Source organism: Bos mutus, chromosome 10 (assembly GCF_027580195.1).
Source record: "Bos mutus isolate GX-2022 chromosome 10, NWIPB_WYAK_1.1, whole genome shotgun sequence".
Lineage (NCBI taxonomy): Eukaryota > Metazoa > Chordata > Mammalia > Artiodactyla > Bovidae > Bos > Bos mutus.
The window spans coordinates 22,888,441-22,909,197 of NC_091626.1; the positions used below are offsets into that span (position 1 = coordinate 22,888,441).

The 20,757-nt window shown below is 51.6% G+C and overlaps 1 protein-coding gene across 1 annotated transcript in view; it reads left to right on the plus strand.

The window, feature by feature from the left end:
• LTBP2 (latent transforming growth factor beta binding protein 2) overlaps window positions 1-20,757 on the plus strand; it is a 107,790-nt gene that overhangs the window by 53,109 nt on the left and 33,924 nt on the right. Inside the window, 7 exon segments of the mRNA XM_070377518.1 lie at window positions 1,833-2,023; window positions 4,130-4,300; window positions 4,834-5,040; window positions 5,827-5,985; window positions 5,988-6,112; window positions 7,147-7,249; window positions 19,436-19,510. Coding sequence (XP_070233619.1) covers window positions 1,833-2,023; window positions 4,130-4,300; window positions 4,834-5,040; window positions 5,827-5,985; window positions 5,988-6,112; window positions 7,147-7,249; window positions 19,436-19,510 — 1,031 coding nt within the window.

Consider the following 20,757-nt stretch of genomic DNA (forward strand, 5'->3'; position numbering starts at 1 on the left):
TCAGATCAGTCGCTCAGTCGTGTTCGACTCTTTGCGACTCCATGAATCGCAGCACGCCAGGTCTCCCTGTCCATCACCAACTCCTGGAGTTCACTCAGACTCACGTCCATCGAGTCAGTGATGCCATCCAGCCATCTCATCCTCTGTCATCCCCTTCTCCTCTTGCCCCCAATCCCTCCCAGCATCACAGTCTTTTCCAATGAGTCAACTCTTCGCATCAGGTGGCCAAAGTAACGGAGTTTCAGCTTCAGCATCATTCCCTCCAAAGAAATCCCAGGGCTGATCTCCTTTAGAATGGACTGGTTGGATCTCCTTGCAGTCCAAGGGACTCTCAAGAGTCTTCTCCAACACCACAGTTCAAAAGCATCAATTCTTCGGTGCTCAGCCTTCTTCACAGTCCAACTCTCACATCCATACATGACCACAGGAAAAACCATAGCCTAAAATAATAATCATTTTCAAAATATTTCTTATGAGAAATTTTCAAACATACAGAATAAAAATTAGTTTAATGAACCCCCATACTAAAAGAATATTTTAAATATTTGTTTATTTGGCTGTGCCAAGTCTTAGTTGCAGCATGTGGAATCTTCATTGCCACATGCAGTATCTAATTCCCTGACCAAGGATTGAACCCAGGCCCCCTGCATTGGGAGCACGGAGTCTTAACCACTGGACCAACAGGAAGTCCCCTAAAAGAATATGTTAACTGAAGGAAAAAAGCCATATGAGTCAGGATGTCCACAGTTGAAAATGTAAAACAAAATAGGTAATAGAATGAATGCATTGTGATTCATCTTCATATAGACCATCATGTAGCAATTAAGATGATAAATGTGAAAACTGTAGAATTGTATCAAGTACCACCTAATATTAATCAGAGTTTAAATGATCTCTACAGATAATGACAATAGCATTTAAAGGCTATCTACAGACAGTGACAATAGGTGGGGAGCCTCCTTCTCCCCACCGTTGCTTCCCCGCTTCACTCTCACAATGACAATGATATCTACAGATAATGACAATATACTTAAGCAGAGGTTGATAAGAAATATGCCAAAGTATTTTCTGTGTTGAGGTGGAGGGTGATGAATTCAATTCTTTCTCCTTGAATATTGTTGTTATATTAGTTTAACAATAATCAAGGGGATAGTCAGGTTTTCTTCCCTGAATCAATCTGTGAACATGTATTTGCTGGGCACCTATTCCACAAGCAATTTGTAAGCATGATAGGTTGTATTAATAAGAGATAAGGGGGTGCTTCCCTGGCAGTCCAATGTTTAAGGTCCTGCACTTCCACTGCAGGGAACGCAGGTTTGCTACTTGGTTGGGGAGCTAAGATCCCACATGTCACATGGTGCGGCTAAAATAAATAAATAAAATATAACAGTTTATGTGTCAAGGTTCATCACTCATCATTCTTAAAAAAAAAAAAGATGCGGCGAGGACAGGCACTGGGCCCGGTTTTAGGGCGGAGGCCGGTCCATAGGAGTCTCAAACTCTACAAATGTCAGAGCTACATGAGACCAGTCTAACACCTTCATTTTGCAGTCAAGGGCCTTGAGGCCCAGGGAGGCTAAGTGACTTGTCCAGAATACCCAGCCAAAGCCTGGCAGTCCCACACAAAGGTGGGCATTCCCACCGAACCAGCCAGCTGGCCTGGACCCTTTCTCCCTGTCTCGGGGCACCTCCATTTTCCTGGAGTTGGTGAGAAGGCAGCCAAGTAGAGAACACTCTCCCAGTGAGGAGGCAGGGGCTGGATGTCCTGAACTGGAAGGGCACAGGGATGCTGCCCCCGGGATGCCAACCTCATGCCTTGCTTGTCTCCCCAGGACCCTGAGTGGGCTCAGCCAGACCCGCTCCTCCCAGCAGCATGTGGGGCTGTCCCAGACCGCCCGACTTTATCCAGCCCCTGCGGCCAGTGGCCAGCTGACCTCCAATGCCCTGCCCATGGGGCCAGGTCCTGAGCGGAGGGATGGTGCCCCACAGGCAGCATATCTGGACCGCCCGTCATCCTCCTGGGGTAAGGATGCCCTGTCTCCGGGTCCTCATAGAGCCTCCTTCTCCCCACCACTGCTTCCCCGCTTCACTCTCTCAGAAAGGCTGAGTTGTCACCCTGTCCCTCATCCTTTCAGCCAAAAAACAGTTGTCAAGCACCTGCTTTGTGCCAGGCTCCAGGGGTCCCAAGCCAGCTGTTAGAGAGACTGTGCCCCCTTGAGACACTTAGACCTTAACTTGTCCTTTTCCGCTCCATCTGTCACCTGTCCTGCCTTTGCGTTCTTCGTATCCAGCTGTGAACCTCACTTCCCCGTCCCCAGTCCTTCCCCTTCATCCTTTCTGCAAAGCCCGAGCCTCCTGGACCAATCTGACCAGTTGCTTCCTTAGCACCTACAGCGGGACCTCTGCTTCCCAGAGGAGAGAACCGAGCACCCCTCAGGATTCCACCTTCGCACATTCTTGGTCGCTGCTCAGCAATCCTTCCTGGGGTGCCTGGACACTTTGTCTCTCTCATTCCTCCTCCAAGAGGCCCCCACCTTCCCCCGCCCCATCCCACGGCCATGCTTCTGACTCCCCAGAGTCCTCATCTTCCTGCCCCCATATGCGCCCCCATGCCATGCACGTCATTCCCTTGCCTAAACCCGTGCCTGAGCTGACTGCCTTTCTTTGTTTCCCATTTTTAAAGTTGAGGGGAAATTCACATAATGTAACATTAACCATTTTAAAGGGTACACCTCCATGGTTTTCAGGATATCCACAATTTTATGCAGCCACCACCACCTCTGTCTAATTACAGAACATTGCCATAACTCCAGAAAGAAGACCCATGCCCGTTAAGCAGTCACTGTCTTCCCCCCCACCCCCACCCTCTCGCTGTCCTTAAAGATTTGCCAACCGTGGGCATTTCGTGTAAACGGGATCTTTTTGTGTGGCCTTTTGTGTCTGGCTCCATCAGTTGGTATAGTGTTTTCAAGGTGGATCGGTGTTGCGGACAACATGCATGAGTGATCTTTCTTGCCATCTTGAAAAGGAAGCGCCCCTCCTCTTGTCTAAGGCATATGCCACTGTTTCTTGACTTCGCTGGACTTCTAGGCTGTCACTTGGCCTCCCCCCACCCTGGTTCTCCTCCCCCTTCGAACTGGACCACCCTCAGCCCTTCCCCTGCAGCATATACAGTTGCTTATAAATCTCCCATTCTTTCTCTCTCTCATAACACACACACACACACACACACACACAAGGTTATTTTCCTCTGTCACAGTCAAGTCTATACAGACCTTTTATAGTTCCCTTCTCAGCCCCTATGCCTCCTGGCTTCCCTCCCCGGCCCCCAGGATGGAATGAATACCCTTGCTTTGTACATCTGCTGTCACCGCTCACGTTGAATGAAGCACCCTCCTCTTACTCTGCCACAGTGACCTCCCAACCGCTCATCCTGCCTCCCCAATCACCTGTGCACCCCAGCTGGGAGGACATAACACCCCCACTCCCCTTTGACCTCTCTGTCAAATGATTTCTGTCAATGATTTCTGTCAATGAAAACTGTCAATGATTTCCCACCACCAGCTGGATAAAGTGCCCTATGCTCGTTCTGGCCCTTAGGGCCTCCAAAACCTGACTCTCATCGTTCTTTCAGGCATTCTCTTGGAAAACTGTCTACGCTGGCAAGTCTGAGCTACATTCTGTTCTCTGCACTGGGGTTCAGAGCCCAGCTGCCTCCCTTGCCAGCTGTGTGACATGGGATACAATCCATCCCTCACTGAGCCTCAGTTTCCTTACCTGTCAGATGGGAATGCTAACTGGGATCTAGGAACATGGCCAATATTCAACCACCTTAACCTACAAAGATGGCAATTTCTAATGGTTCTACCTAAAATAAGACTCCAGAGGGTTGAGAGTGGTTGTGCATGAAGCCTGAACTCAGTTGCTGGCCTGTCGGCATCACTCAGGAGATGTTGGACCGTGAGCTGTTACCCTGCCCACACTATGTGACCTTGCATCCAGGAGGGACTTAGCAAATGCCCTTGGGATGGGTTCAAGCCAGTCCCATGTGGGCCTTTCTAGCCAGCCTCTGGAGGTCACAGCTGTGCCTCTCAGCCCTGCCCCCTGGACCCAAGCCCTCTCTCTGCAGGGCTGAATCTCACGGAGAAAATCAAGAAGATCAAGATCGTCTTCACTCCCACCATCTGCAAGCAGACCTGTGCCCGTGGGCGCTGTGCCAACAGCTGCGAGCGTGGCGACACCACTACCCTGTACAGCCAGAGCGGCCACGGGCATGACCCCAAGTCTGGATTCCGCATCTGTGAGTCCATTCGCAGCTCAGAAGGTTCCTGGCTGGCCCTGGGGGCGGGTGTGGGGGTGGGGGCCGGGGTGGGGGTTTGTGGAGAGGCAGTTGGTCAGAGGGACCGGCCTGCCTTGGCCTGGAGCCCAGATCTTCTGCAGGAAGGAAGTCCGGAGCTCTCCTACTGTGGCTCTCGTGAGCTGTCTGGGATCACACAATGCTGAGTCCTCACCCAGCTCTGTCACGTGTGACTCGGCAGGTCACACAACCTCTCTGAGTCCCAGTTTCCTCATAGAAGGCGAAGGAGTAAATAGGGCCACTCCCCTCACCAGCCTCCTGGTCACCATGGGGCTCAGGAAAGGCAAGGCCTAGTTATTATCCATCCTCCTTCACTCCCAGGCCTCTTGGAAAGTCCCTGCATTTCCGAGGGCACCGGGTTCCGGAAGCCATCAGACTTGGGGGCCCGGTCACCCCCCTCCCCCCACCCCGCTGGCCCACATAGTAGGTGCTGCTGTACGCTTCCGCCGCCAGTCACCCTGAGGTCGGTGTTGTAGATTTTTGCCAGATCCCCTGCCTGAACGGGGGCCGCTGCATCGGCAGGGACGAGTGCTGGTGCCCCGCCAACTCTACCGGAAAGTTCTGCCACCTGCCCGCCCCTAGGCTGGACCAGGAACCTCCAGAGAGGGGCCCCCGCCACAGGGCCCCGCTGGAGGGCCCCTTGAAGCAGTCCACCTTCACACTGCCTCTCTCCAACCAGCTGGGTGAGTGTGGGGCTGGGGAACCACGTGGGGTGGGTGCTGGCATCCTGATAGAGGAGATGGGAAACTGAGTCTCCAGCACTTCCTTCTCCTCCATCCTCAGGGCCCAGTTTCATTCCTTAAATTTTTCTCTGCCTTTCCTTCTGAGTTCATCAATTTATTTATTTATATGTTTTTTGCCCTTACCCTCTACTGGGTGCTATGAGTAAGACAAAAGAATCTAAGGGTAGGGTCCTGACTTTAAGGAACCCATGGGTCCTGGACAGGAGAGGGAAGATGCCTCTATTATTAGGTGCCAAATAAAGGGTGCCAAAAAATACAGAATTTTGTAGATCAGGAGAGAGACCCAAGAGTGTTCTGGGAAGGCTGCCTGGAGGAGGTGGACTTCATTTAGGCCTTAAACAATGGGTTGGTTTTGGTTAAGCAGAGGGGAGTGGGAGGGCTTCCAGGGCAAAGGGACTAGTCTGAACAAAGGCATGGGGTGGGAACCACGCAGGGTTGGTTGGGCTGGAGCCCAAAGGCTGTGCAGGATCCTGGGAGGAGGTGGAATCAGGAAGGTACTTTGGAAGTTGGTAACGAAGGTTCTTCATAGGAAGGTGTGGAATGAAGGAGTCTGTGCTTTGTCCTATCCTCCCTGAGAAATTCTTCTGGGGTTTGGGTAGAGAGTGAAGAAAAGGAGGAGATCTGGGGAGACACACAGGGGCCCACCTGGCCTGACGGTGGGCTGATGCCACTCCTTGGAGGGTGGGGCCCTGTGTCCCCGCCTCTGACCCCAGCCCCTGTGCCCAGCCTCGGTGAACCCCTCCTTGGTGAACGTGCACATCCGCCACCCGCCTGAGGCCTCGGTGCAGATCCACCAGGTGGCTCGGGTGCGAGGCGAGGCCGAGGAGGCCCCGGAGGAGAACAGCGTGGAGATCAGGCCATCGCCCCGGCTCCCCGCCGGCCCGGCCACGGCCGCTGGGACAGCAACCGCATCCCCGCCCGGTCCGGAGAAGCTCCCCGGCTACCTCCCCCAGTGGTGCCCAGGACTCCGGCCCTTCTGGGCCGATGCTACCTAAGCACTTTAAACGGACAGGTGAGATCGCAGCTCCAGCCCCAGCCCCAGGGGCTTTGAGACAGTAACTGCTCCCCGCAGTGCCCCTTCTCCTTCTCTCTCCTGCTTGTTCTTAGAGAATATGGGAGTCTGCAGGGTCTCCCATTTCCCGATGGGAAAAACTCAGAGCATAAAATTGCCATGAGTGTTGAGAGGTTGGGCAAGCCAAGCCGGGCTCCAATGGGTACCTGTCAGTGCCAGGCACATAGAAGAGGACCCAAGAGAGGCCCCCTCAGCAGGGGAATAGGGGTCCTCGGGTCCCAGCAAATCCTGAGCTCTGCTGGAGCTGAGTATAGGACCCGCGGGGCGTGGATAGAGGGGCTGTTAGATCTGGCAAGGAGTTTGGAGAGTTGAGTCACAGAGATGTAAAATCAGCAAATGCAGGGTAAACCCCAAAGCCTTGGGCATGTGAAGATAAAAGACAATTCCCTCTTTCGCTGACGGGATCCGCAGTCAGTGATGGGAAATCAAGCGAACTTTTCTGAGACCAGGCACCTAAAGACAGGGGCTAAGCCAGACTCAGGATGGTTTTCCTAGGGTTGCAGTTTGGCATTTCCAGAAACCCCTCCCAAGGTTAGGGAGCTGGAGCAGGTGGGGAGTAGCTCAGGATAGGATCCTGGGTCCCTGGAGCTTCTCAACTGCAGTGTTGCTGAGCATGGGCCCTGCTCGTGGGAGGTGGTCCTGGCATTCTCTGGAGTTTGATGGAGGAAAGCCCATCCTTCAGGACCCCTGTGTCTTTGGACTGGGGGCATGGATGGGGGGCAGTTTGCAGACCTCACAGAGAAGATCTTGTCTGGGTGTGCCACTGCCACCCCGTCCCCTAAGTTTAGTGTCTGGCAGGGTGGACCTCGGGTTTCTCTACTTCCTTCTGGGACAACGCCTCCCCTCCCCTCCCTGGGGTGGGGGCATTCTCTGGCAGTATGTGAGGGGTGAACTCATGACTCAGGCTCTCCTGGGACATCTCTGTGCGGGAGAGGGAAGCAGGTGACAAGTGCCCATGGTCCTTTTTTTTCCAGTGTGCCAATCCCCTGCCGGAGCTGACGGCCCACGAGGACTGCTGCGGCAGTGTGGGGGCCTTCTGGGGGGTGACCTCCTGTGCCCCGTGTCCACCCAGACCAGGTGAGTGCTGGGTGCCAGGCTCCAGGGTTGTGAACAAAGCTCTCCCAGGGCCTGGCCTCTGCAGCAGACACCCCTCCCCAACACACACACCCCGCCCTGCATCTCCCACCAGGGTCTCAGAGGCCAGGCCCGTAGAAAAGGCTGGTAAACTGGGCAGGCTCTCCAGGTCTGCTTCCGACTGGCGGCAGAAGCTCCTGACAGCTCAGACCTGCAGCCGGGTGAGCGTGGCCTGCCTGCTCCATCTGATGGCCTGAAAGAGGTTACTGCCTTTCACCAGTTGTTCTCACTCAGATTTTAGGAATCCCATCCCAGGCTGGGCCCCCTGGTATACCCCTCAACCCCCTCCCCAGAGGCCCTGAGGTTTTTGATTTAGACACTCAATGTTTCCTTCATTCTCTCCTCCTCACCTCCTGCTTCCGATCTCCCAGTCTTTAAATCTGGGTTGGGTACCTGCCCCAGAATATCCTGGGCCTTGGGGTATGGGAAACTCCGCTTCCCACCCTCTTTCCAGTGATGAGAAAGCCTAACGTATTCATTCATTCATTCAGTCAGTCAGTCAGCAAATACTCACCAGGTGCCTCGTGTACTCTGAGCCCTGAGAATTCAGGAATGCTGTTCTCATAGGCATTGCTCTTAAAGTTGGGAGGCGGGTGACAAGGTTCCTGTGCCTGACTATGGCTCCTGCCCACTCAGCCTGTCTTCCCCTCCCCGCCCCATGCAGGTCTCCCTCCTAGGTCTGGGCCCAGGCCTGGCAGGTATTTCTTTTGCCTGTCAGCAGTCGACTTGGTGAGTCAGATTTGTGGGGGGCCTGGCCCAGAGCCCAAAGGTGGGAGCGGCAGGACTGTTCCTTACTTCAGACTCGCCTGTGGAGCAGTGATCATATTTTCCAGACTAAAAAAAAATGTGGACAGTTTGACAGTGTGATAAACTCTTTGGTGAAGCAGCACAGGATAGTATTTAGCTTTCAGGCCTGAGTGTCCAACACACGATGGGTACCAGTCCCAGCTCTTACCTGCTGAGCTCCGTCTGCCTCGTCTCCGATCTGTGAAGTGGAGACAGGAACAGTGCCAGCCTCATGGGGCCGCTGTCAAGAGTCAGTGAGATGGTGCCTGTACCTACCATTAGGGCATTTCATGGTGCAGTTGCTCAGTCGTGTCCGACTCTTTGTGACTCCATAGACTGGGGCCTACCAGGCTCCTCTGTCCATGGGATTTTCCAGGCAATAGTACTGGAGTGGATTGCCATTTCCTTCTCCAGCAGATCTTCCTAACCCAGGGCTCGAACCCGGGTCTCCTGCATTGTAGACAGACGCTTTACCGTCTGAGCCACCAGGGAAGTCAAACTGTTAGAAAGTATCCCTCCAAAAAGGGTAAAGGGACTGGCCCCGTCGCTTGGTGGGGAAGTGTATGGAACTGCTCAGCATCTCCCCCTGCAGGCCAGAGATGTTTTCACCACTTTGCTTCCTCCTGGTCAGACCCACCCTTGAGACTTCCTCATACCACACTCTATTCAGCCAACACTGATGAAGTACCCACAGTGTGCAGCCCTGACCAAACAGTGAAGAACAGGTAGAAACAGTGCCGCCCCTCTCAAGCATACAGTCTGGTGGTGGAGCGGGGTTGCAGACAGCAGAGCTGGGGCCGTGGATAGCTCCTGCAGCACTTTTGTGCAAGTGAGTGAAAGGTGCCCCTTCCACGTGTTCAGAATAGTCTTTATAATTAGACAAGTGCAGGATGCCAATGATTCTGTCAGATGGCATCCTTCTGTGCAGTGTGCAGCCTGCACATCCGTACACTGTGGGCTAGGAGGTCCTTCCTCAAACTGGTGGATCAGGGAAGGCCTTTGTAGGAGGTGACATCCAGGATGAGGTCTAAAGAATTATTAGAGTAAGCCAAAGAGGTGGGGAAGTTCCTAATAACCCAAGAAAATGGCATAGGCCTGCGAGATCAAGCGCGTGAGAACATTTCCTGGAGCAGAACACGCCCAGGGCTGAGGCCTCACCCCCTCCCTGCACCAGGTGGTGCCTCTGAACACCACCTCCCTGACTGTGTTCAGCACATCTCAGCAAGCTGGGCACCAGGGTGCAGACCCTGGAATGTTAAGCATTCCCCATACTGAGCAAGAAATTACAAAGACAGGGCAATGTCAACATTTAAAATGTGGTAAAGTGCAGTTGGGCATTGTGGAGAGAAGGGGCAGGACGCTGGGGAACCTTGTTTGTATTGACAGGGTGCCAGACAGCTCCACGCCCAAGCCTGGGGAGCCGGGGTGAGGAGTGTTTCTTTAAGTAGGCAAGACAGGCAAACTACTGTGCAAGACTCAGGAAAAAGAAGGTGAGCGGCTGGGGTGGGTTTGGGAATGGTTGGCAAGACAGGCATGACTCCTGTGTTCTAGAATGTTCTCAGCCCTGGTGGCTTTGCCCCTCTGAACCTCTACTTCTCTTCTGATAAAAACACTACTGTACCCTTCAGGGAAGGGCTTTGTTGCTCCCAACAAGGTAGTCTAATAGAATCAGGGGGTGAGGGAAGTAATAAAGCCAGAAGCTGGGGTGGGGGAGGAGTCACGTGTGACTTCATACTTTCCCTAAATCACCTTTGACTCCTGAGGCTGTACAGGACGGTTGAAGAAGGTCCCTGCAGAATACTGCTATTTGTGACATGGGAAAGGACTGCCTTGATGCTCAGTTACATGGCTCAGACAAATCTCTTTTCTTCCAAAAAAAAAAAAAAATTCCTCAATGTCTTCTTTCTCAAGGAAGCAGCTCAGGGAGTCAATCGAGGCCAGCCTCTGGTCCCCCGACCCTTTCTCCCTTCACTCTGAGTGGCAGATGCAGCTGACCTGCCACGACCTGGCCTGAGCCACATCTTCCTGACCCTTGGGCAGTTATCAGAGGTCCTGGCTCAAGAGCTGTGGCCGTTTGCCCCACCAGGGTCTGGAGAGCACACAGCCCTCAAAAGCCACTTTGATTGAGGCCACATTTTTGAGTTTTCACCCGAGAAAGACAGACATCTGTGTTGACTGGAAAGTTGGCCACTGCCCCATCTGGCTTGGCACTGGCCCCTTTGCTGCGGCAGGCGGGGCTGGCACACGGCACGCGGCCCGCAGTGGTGGGCCCCAGCTGTTTGCCACGAGACCATGTCTCCATCTGCCTGGTGTGGGATGAGTTCACCTCGGAACCCAGGCCCCTCTCTGTATCTTCAGGGAGAGCCGATTCTCTTGCTCTGCCCCTTCAAGGAATTATACGACTTTCCCTCTGAAAAAGCAATCATAGCTGCCAGTTACTGAATTTTTACACTATGCTGTGCTTTCACGTGCGTTATCTCACTTCACTGTCGTGACCACCTGCAAGCTAAGGATCTTTATCCCCATTTGTTGGGGGAGAAAAATGTAGCTCAGAGAGGGCTAAAGAGCTTGTCCAAGGTCACATAGCTAGGACCAAGGAGCTATATTTCAAATCACACTGTGTCTAATGCTTAACGGATCAGGATCTCCATAATCAGTGAGGGGGGTGAGGGGACTAGTGAAATTCACTCAGTCATGTCTGACTCTTTGCGACCCCATGGACCATACAGTCCATGAAATTCTCCAGGCCAGAATACTGGAGTGGGTAGCCTTTCCCTTCTCTGGGGGATCTTCCTAACCCAGGGATTGAACCCAGGTCTCCCTTATTGCAGGCGGATTCTTTACCAGCCAAGCCACCAGGGAAGCCCAAGAATATTGGAATGGGTAGCCTATCCCTTCTCCAGCAGATCTTCCCAACCCAGGGATAGAACTGGGGTCTCCTGCATTGCAGGCAGATTCTTTACCAACTGAGCTATCAGGGAAGCCCTGGGACTGCCTGATCCGTAATCAGTAAGGGGTCGGGTGGGGGTGTTGGGACTGCCTAAAGACAACACCAGTCAGGATACTAGACCAGGATTTTAGTCAAGAGGGTGCATCCCAGGACTGTATTCCAGGTGTACATGAAAGCCAGCATCCAGCCAGAAGACTGGATTGAACAGACAGGCAAGGCACCAGCCAGGAGCACTGGTCTGAGTTAAGGGCGATGTGTTGAAAAAACATGGGGTGGGGGGAGGAGCAGGTAAGCTTGTTCTGTGTGGTTTGGTGAGAGGGGGAAAAACAGATGTATGGAAGTTTCTAGTAGGCAGAGCTCAATTGGAAGCTGAGCAGTAGGGAGAACTTATTAAAAACTGCAGCTGTCTAGCTCTATAGTGGGATGTTTCCAGAAGTCCTCAGCCCCCCACCACGAAGAGTGTGCCTACCAAGAACTAGTGAGTGGAAGGAGTGGGAGAAGGAACTTGATTTTCAAGGGGATGGAGGTTTATGTAGATGTCTGGAAATTGATTTGAAACTCTCAGTAGAAGGAAAGCCTTGGTTTGGGTTGGTTTTGCCATGATCCTTGCCCACAAGGGGTGTTCCGGCTGTCAGTCTGTGATGTCAGCCCCTGGGGAGAATGGGCGTGTGAAGGTGATGTCTGAGGGGGCTGGGGCACAGAATCCTAGTGTGAGTCATGGCAGCATCACCCCGTCACGTCCTCCTGTGTGTGTGTGTGTGTGTGTGTGTGTGTGTGTTAGTCTCCCAGTTGTGTCCAACTCTGTCCCACCAGGCTCCTCCATCCATAGAATTCTTCGGGCAAGAATACTGAAGTGTGTATCCATTCCCTTCTCCATGGAATCTTCCTGACTTAGGGATCGAACCTGGGTCTCCTGCATTGCAGGTGGATTCTTTACCATATGTGCCACCAGGGAAGCCCCACATCCTCTTTAGATGCTCTTAATTCAGAAGGTGTGATATGAGCCGGGCACCATGCTTGTTCTCCTTTCATTGCATGCTAACCACACCTCTAGGTGGTGTTACTATCTTCATTTTATAGATGAAACTGGCCCTGAAGCTCCAGGTCTATGTGACCCCAGCCCTCTAGTTCTAATTGCTCTGTAATCTGCTTCCTCTGCCTCTTGGCTTGGGCATTCGCTGAACTAGAGGACCTGGGCCGGGGGAACAGCTGTGCCGGGGTGGGGCTCCTGTTCCCTGCGACTCTGGGTCAGACGCCCAGTCTCCTGCCCTAAAGAAATGAGATTTTCCAAATTGCAGTTTGTTGGGCTGAAAAAAGTCGTGATTCTTTGGCTCAGGGTTGTTCTGAGAGCTTCCAAGGGACTCAGAGCCTCCTGGGAAATGTGTCTCAGCTCACGTTCACACCCTTCCTACCCCCGCAGGGGTGTCACTGACACGTGGCATCTCTGGCCTGGAGAGCCCCAGGGAGCGGTGGGGTCGGGGTGGCTGGTGTGGTACCCATTTGAGCCAGGTGTCTGACCAGACCCCTCCCTACCTCATGGTTCATAGTGACCGAGACACCCATTTTGACTTCAGATCCACCCTGAAGAAGCAGTCAGAGCCCATCTTTGGGTGGGATTTCTGCATCACTGGTAGCAGGGAGGGTGATCCATTAGGACTTCACCACCAGAATAATGGACATTATGATAATAATCAATATGTGACAAGCCTCACGCTCAGACATTTTCTTGCTTGTTTAGTGTTCACAATAATGCCCTGAGAAAAGAATGGTCATCTTCATTTTACTGATAAGAAAACCAAGGCTCAGAGAGTTACTTGCCCAAGTCTCTCCAGCCAGTAAGGAGCAGCCGGCCAGCTTGTTGTCCTTAAAACTGTGTTGCTGGAAGGGAGGGAGGGAGGGAGGGAAGGAGGGAGCGGGGAGGTCTAGGGGAGCATCTCCAGGGACTGTGCCAGGCCCTGAGCTAGCTTTAGTCTGATGTTGATCGTTTCAATAAAGTTAATCCTCACAACAACCCATAAACTGAGTTTCTATCTCACTTCTACATGGGAAAAAAAATTAAGGTTTTTTTTTTAATTGAGGGAGGTTAAGAAGTGTGCCCCAAGTCACACAGCTAGTCAGAGTGGAGCCAGGAATTAGATGTGAGCCTGCCTGCCCCAGCACCCACACCCTTTCCGCTGCCCCAGGGGAGTCGAAGTTTTCTTTCCAGCTTACCCGCCAGAGTTTGCAAATCAGGACTGAAGCTTCAGCCTGTACATGTGCCCGTGTGTATTGAGTGTGTGTGTGTGTTCTCTGGACCCTCCACATCTCCCTGCTACAACCATCTGTCATCACAGACTGAGATCAGCATGGCTTGTAAACAGCCCCGTAGCCAGACATATGTCTCCCCCCATCTCCTCCCCGAGCTCTGTCAACAGAGTCAGGGCCAAAACTGTCTCCAGCAATTAGTTTGCCCTTGTTGAGGCCTCCTTGGGGATTCCAGCAGCTGAGGGTAAGAATCAGCAGGACAGGGGCAGGCTGCAGCCAGTGGCCCTTCTGCTTCCTTCTGAGAGCAACGGAGGGTTGGCAGTGAGTGGACAGGGCCCGAGGCCAGGGCCAGAAGACCTGAGCTCCCGGCCCACGTGGCCCAGCTTTCCTGACCAGGAAAGTCACACACATCTGCCCGACCTGCTTCCCAAGCATCTGGGGGTGTTCAGACTCCTTGGACTTCAGGTTGAGTCCAGCTGACCCCTCATCAGCTGCTTTGGCCTCTCAGGTCAAGGTCCCAACTGCAAGGCCACTCTGCAAGAGCCTCTTTGAAACACCCACAGGAATCCCAGCTCAGCACTCTGTCTTTCCAGATCCACAAGTCCTCTGCTCTCCGACCCTGGTTTTATCTTGATCTGGCTGAGGGGCCACAGGAGGAGTACAGGGTCTTCACTGTTTCCTTTATCAATTCTATATGATTCTCCCATTGTACACATTGTGGAGCATTTGCCAAGGATCTGATTAATTCCCCAGCATCTGATGAACTCCTCTGACCTCCTTCAGCATGACTCCACCTTTTTTTCTCATTCACTCTCTTGATCCCTTGTTCTTAAAGAGGAGGAGGTCCCAGGAAGAGTGATAGGTCTCCTTCTGGGCAGGTATCACCCTATGGCCTCTGGACCCTAGGAATTCTTGTCCTAGACAACTCCTAAGGCTTGTCATGAATTCATGAATTCATTCATTTGTAGTTAGTAGAGGGATGGTTCAGAATTTGTCTTCTGGAGCAGATTCATAATCCCAGTTCCATTCACCAGCTGGGTGACCTTGGACATGTGTCTTAACCTCTTTATGCCTCAGTTTGCTCATCTGGGCGTTGGGGATAAGATTAGTATCTCCAAGGGCTGTTATGAGGATTAAATAAGTTATTACCTGTAAAGCCTTTATAAAAGGGCCTAGCCCATAGTACAAGATATTTTGCTGTGCTGTGTCAGTCATGTCCAACTCTTTGCAACCCCATGGGCTGTAGTCCACCAGGCTCCTCTGTCCATGGGGATTCTCCAGTCAAGAATCCTGGAGTGGGTTGCCATGCCCTCCTCCAGGGGATCGTCCCAACTCAGGGGTCAAACCCAGGTCTCCCACATTGTAGGCGGTTTCTTTACCGACTGAGCCACCAGGGAAGCCCAAGACTACTGGAGTGGGTAGCCTATCCCTTCTCCAGGGGATCTTCCCGACCCAGGAATTAAACCAGGTGTCCTGCATTGCACGCAGATTCTTTACCAGCTGAGCTTCCAGGGAAGCCCACAAGCCTTTTTAATGCTTGCTACTGTATTATTCATTCCATTTTGACTGAGTGCCTGTATTGTTCCGTGTGCTGGGCGTGTTTCCAGAGACATAGCAATGACCGTGAAGGTAAGGTTCCTGTCCTCACAGAGTTTACACTTTGTCAGGGGAGCTTTATAAAGAGCTTACAGTTTATCAGGGGAGATGGACAAGCAAACAGGCAGCCACAGCACATTTAATCACTATGATGAGGGAAGGCCTGTGTGCGTTGGGAGCACTTGAGAGATGTGCCTGGTGATACCCGCTCTATCCCATCAATGCCAAAATCTCACCCAGAGCTGTGGATGGGTGCTGAGTTCTCATCCTAAGCCAGGGTCTCTCCCTTCCACATGGTCATCTGAACTTTGGTTTTCTTTCCCTCAAAGAGATATAAGCAGATTTTTCTGGATCGGATGCTGTACTTGTCCTTACAGAAGCTAGGAAGGAGCCCTTATAGATGACTTGGCCTCTGTGAGGTGTGAGGAGAGGCGCTGAGGGTCCTGCTAAAGTGGGCATTTCACCAGGAACACTGGCTTCGGCATTTCTTTCTAGAAGCCTGCCCCTGCCAAGTGTTGTCCAATCAACGGTTTCTCTTCAGGCCAGTGAGAGGGCAGAGTCCTCTCGGGAGGAAGGCGCTTTACAGGAAAAGCATGTGTTTCCAGACTCACGAGAGAGCCCAGCTGCTCTCAGTTCACATGTTCCCTGGTTCACAGGGTACAGGGTTTCCTGCGGGTGCCATGGCTGGGTCCACCCTTCCTCTGAGCCCAGCTCTCCACCACCTCTCTCCTGTTTGTTAAAGAAGCAAAAAGTTTGTGGCGTATATGTATACATATGTATATACGTATTCGGAGAAGGCAATGGCACCCTACTCCAGTACTCTTGCTTGGAAAATCCCATGGACGGAGGAGCCTGTTAGGCTGCAATCCATGGGGTCGCTAGAGTCTGACACGACTGAGCGACTTCACTTTCACTTTTCACTTCCATGCATTGGAGAAGGAAATGGCAACCCACTCCAGCGTTCTTGCCTGGAGAATCCCAGGGACGGGGGAGCCTGGTGGGCTGCCGTCTATGGGATCGCACAGTCGGACACAACTGAAGTGACTTAGCATAGCATAGCATAGCATACGTATTTCAACTTCAATTTACAATCCTTTGTTAAAGTTCCGCCTAATTTCTCCCTCGGGGCACCAGCTTACTGCCCTGGCCTCCTGGCTCCCCGCTTCCTCCTCTCAGGGTGGGGGAAGCACCCTTCACAGCCAGAAGCTTGGTTGCAACCCTGACTCAGCCCCTTCTGAGAGTCACCGTCCTTCCTAATTTGTTAACTGGGGATAATGACCCCTGCCTCGCGGGGTTATTGTGAGAGACGGGACCATATGCGCCCAAGGGCTCCAGCCTCCGACGCGCCGTCCAGATGTTCCCGGCCCCCTGGCATCCGCCTCGCGCCATTCCTTCCCACCTTCTGCTCCTCATAAATCAGCTTGCTTTTTGAGTTTCCCAAACAACTTCCCCTCGTGCTTTTCCTCCTCCCTGTCCTCAGTTCTTGCCACCAGGCGCCAGGCCAGACACTCACATTTCCCAGCCTCACCCCCATCCATCTTCTCAATGTCAGCAGCGTTTCCAGATCCCTTGCTTATCTCTGCACTGCGGCCTTTTAGGCTGTTTTCCCCCATGTGGATGACGACATGCAAACCCTGGGGAAGACCGTTTGCGGAAAATATGTATAAATATGTATACATATGTAGTTGGTGATGGACAGGGAGGCCTGGCGCTGCGATTCATGGGGTCACAAAGAGTCGGACACGACTGAGCGACTGAACTGAACTGATATATATTACAACTTCAATTTACAATCCTTTGACCCCCCCCCCAAAAAAAAAGTGAAGTTTTACTAATTTATGGCTTCACTTGATCTCTGTATCAGGCAGTTCCAAGCATCCTCAGGTGAGAGTGAGCCTTCCAGGGAAACACAGCGCCTCCTCATGTTTGTCTTCCGTATCACAACACGGACCGCACGACAGTGTTCTGCTTGTGGGTTTTTTCAGTTAGGTGGTCTGCTGTTAACTAAAGCAACACTCACCAAATGGAGAAGTGACTCTAAAACATTCTTGCAAAGAAACAGGATTTAAAATAATACGAATAACTGCAATCATTTAAAAATGCAAGGCTAACGATTCTCCTCTGACAGGTCATTAGCTATATTCCAAGGTAAAAGTAACAACGGCCTCTCACATGGGACCCAAAATGGACCCCAGGAGTCAGATGATCAAGAAGGCTATACGAAAATACAGCTTATATCTAGCATCATTAATACCAAACCCCACCTTCAGTGTGTAATGTGCCCAGAGATAACAGCTAATGATGAACTAAAATCTATCTTGATTAGAAAGAACATTTTAAAACACCAGAGGACTTCTCTCGTAGTCCAGTGGTTGCAACTTTGAGCTCTCAGTGCAGGGCCATGGGTTTGATCCCTGGTCAGGAAACTAAGATCCCACATACCAAAAACAAAAACAAAAATAACAAGTGAGTGCATACTTTGCTGTACAATTGGATGAAGGTATCTTGGACTGCAAGGAGATCCAACCAGTCCATCCTAAAGGAGATCAGTCCTGGGTGTTCATTGGAAGGACTGATGCTGAAGCTGAAACTCCAGTACTTTGGCCACCTGATGCGAAGAGTTGACTCATTGGAAAAGACCCTGATGCTGGGAGGGATTGGGGGCAGGAGGAGAAGGGGACGACAGAGGATGAGATGGCTGGATGGCATCACCGACTCGATGGACATGAGTTTGAATGAACTCCGGGAGTTGGTGATGGACAGGGAGGCCTGGCGTGCTGTGATTCATGGTGTGCAAAGAGTTGGACATGACTGAGTGACTGAACTGAACTGAATAGGTATTCCTAATGCCTCTCTTGGTACTTGCAAGAATCTATTTCAACAATAAATATATGAAGAACTATCTATTGTGTAAGCCACTAAAGGCTGAATCTATATGGAAGATAGAAGAACTATATTCTCAACAATATATGACTTCTTGAATAAAGATAAGATTTACCCAATAACTCTATAATCTCAGTTGATGTTAGGACCAGCAAGGTAATGGAGCTGAAGAAGACTGTTTGTAATGTCCCCTCACCAGAACCTTCATAGGCAAGCTATTGCCACAAAGGAGTCAGAGCTAGGAGAAGATACGTTGCCACAGGAAATCATCACACTGTTAACTTTATAAAACAAGACATTAAAAGTATTATGGTATCTTTACAGAACTTCATGTTGCAACAGTATCTGTAGAATCCCTGTACCCTTCAGAATTAGTGGCTACAACTTGACAAGGAAATTATCAAACTGAAACATGAGTTCTTCTTTGTTTTTTTTTTAAACAAAAAGATAGATGCTCCACATTTGTTGCCTTTACCTTTGATGACAGGTAGCTGTCAGCAGTATTCCATCTGCTAGTGCTTTTGAAGAAAAAAAATATTTAAATAAACACATCTTCAAAGGACTTCTTTGGAGGTTGACATATAAATCTGTCCCTCCAAGGTAGTGGAGATGTTTTCTCTGTTCCTATTAGATGTCAGTTGTGTTTTTTTAATGCACACTTCTTTTCTCTCTCTCTTTAAAGTAAAGGGGAATGTTGTGAAATCAAGATAGGAGTTATCAGCACCAAAGTACTGAGAGTTATTGCCGGGTTGGTCCATCTGGACTCAGACTGCTGCCCAGTTTTGTTCACTATAATCTTCAAGCAGGGATGCTTTCCAAGCAAGTCGTGGTGGGAGAGAGCCTTTTGAAAATGGATGTTGGAAACAATCCCATCATCGTGTGATTTGTTGCTGTAAATCCACTCATTTGCATACCTGAAAAACTTGAGAACAGGTTTTCTAACTTTTTTGAATTTGTCAGCGTAACTAACTGACCTTAGGGAACATGAAACTCTACTAACCAAATGTCAACATGGTTGAAATTGCATCACACAGTTGGTGAGTGTGAATGAATGAATATCATTGTTTTATAAGCACAACCAGCAGTGAGCATCTTCCATCTCTGTCTGAGATCCTTTGTCTCAGATAATGCTGTTTATGGCAGCATTAAAATTAAACATCAAAAGAAACCGAACTTAGAACCCGACTGTGAATTGTCATATCCAGATGTTTAAACACTAACAAAATAACTAGTTGTGTAAGATGCAGCCATTAGGAAAAGGTGGGTGATGGGCACACGGGACCTCTGTACTATCTTTTGCAACTTCCTGCAACTCTATAATTACTTCACAAACAGAAAGTAAAAATTGAATAAAACTTGTTCAGTCACATGTTTTACAACATTGATATCATATAATATAAACTGTATCTAATATTATAACTATATACAACATATATAGTCACTTAGTATCATTTTTAGTTGTAGCAAGGTGCACTGAGAGTAGCCTGGTGAGAGCCAGGGAAAGGATTTTGGCCAAGGAGGCACAGCTGCCCAGGGCGATGGCTTGGGGGGCTGAGGCCTCATAGCTGCAGGGTGGGCTGGACATCCAGACTGCGCCCCACTTCCCAGCATGGGTGACAGAGGAGCCCAAGGGCCCTCCACTGAGACCTGTCTGTATCTTCACTCCTTAGCCTCCCCGGTGATTGAAAATGGCCAGCTGGAGTGTCCCCAGGGGTACAAGAGACTGAATCTCACTCACTGCGAAGGTAAGGATGACCAGGCCCAGGGCTGGGCTTGGGGAGCCGAGATGACAGAGGTACGATAATGCAGAGAGACGCTCCCCCGTGACAGACGTAGCGGCTGCCGCTGTCGGAGTGATCTTCGCTGGGCCAGTAAGCCCCAGCTTGGGCCAGGGGGGTTGGGGGGGGGCGGTGGCTGCCAGCTCCAGGGCCTAAGGAAGTCAGAGGGTAATGATGGTGCAAGCTGAGCGGGGCCTGGGAGCCAAACTGTCCCCTCCGCCACTTCTCCCCCGACCCCCACCCAGATCTAGAGCTGTGTGGTGCAGCAACTCAGGGTGCTCTCCCCGCATATCCACTCCCCTCCTGGGCTGCTCTCCCTGGAACAGGAGGACTTTGGACTCCAGGGTGGGAGATCAAGTCAGTCTGCAAAGACGGGATCTCTGTGGACTTTTCCCAGCAAAGCCCCTCAGCTTCTCAGGCCTCCTTCCTGGAGTGGGGCAGGCACAGGCAGAGTTGGGGCCAGGGGAAGGAGACCCTGAAGCACAGTCCCCGGACCGGGCTGGCCTGACTGGCAGGCTCTGTGAAGCCAGTGAGGCCTGGATGCTCTGCATTAGAGACCCTCCCAGAGGGACAAGGCCCAGGGACACCTCAGGACCAAAGAATGGGAAGGGGGGCGCTCAGCCATGGCTCTGAGCAGGGAACCCTTGTTGGCGGTGGACCTGGCAAGAGGTATGATGTGAGCTGGGCCTGCCAGCCCCTGGGAGGCTCCTGGGGTTGAGACAGATGCCCTTTGGGGAACTGGATAAATCGCTGTCTGTATGGTTTGCTTTGGGTGAACCCAGATTAGAGGCAGGAGACAGATGGCCTCCTAGATCCCCTCCCTTGGAGGGTTCTTCAGGAGAGAGGAATCTGGGCTATCTCTGCCTATGGGGATTTCCAGCCCATGGATAAGAACTGGTGCCTGGACCAGGCAAAAGGAGAGGCCTCTGATCCAGCCCAGCCCGGAAGATCTGCCTTCTTCAGAGGCAATGAAGCAAGGACCTCATGGCCAGTGGGTGTGCAGAGAAGTTAGTATTTTTGCCCTTAGAGAATGCAGTGGGGCTGCTCGTATCTAAACCATCCCCAGTGGCCTCTCTGCCTGGCAGGTCTCCCGGTCTGCAGGATTAAAGGGATTCCCAGGATCTCAGATGGGCTCTCCACCTTCCTTCCGCTGAGCTGCCGAGGGGCCCTCCCCAGGAGACCCTGCCCCTAAAACCTCCTCCTACCCATGTCTG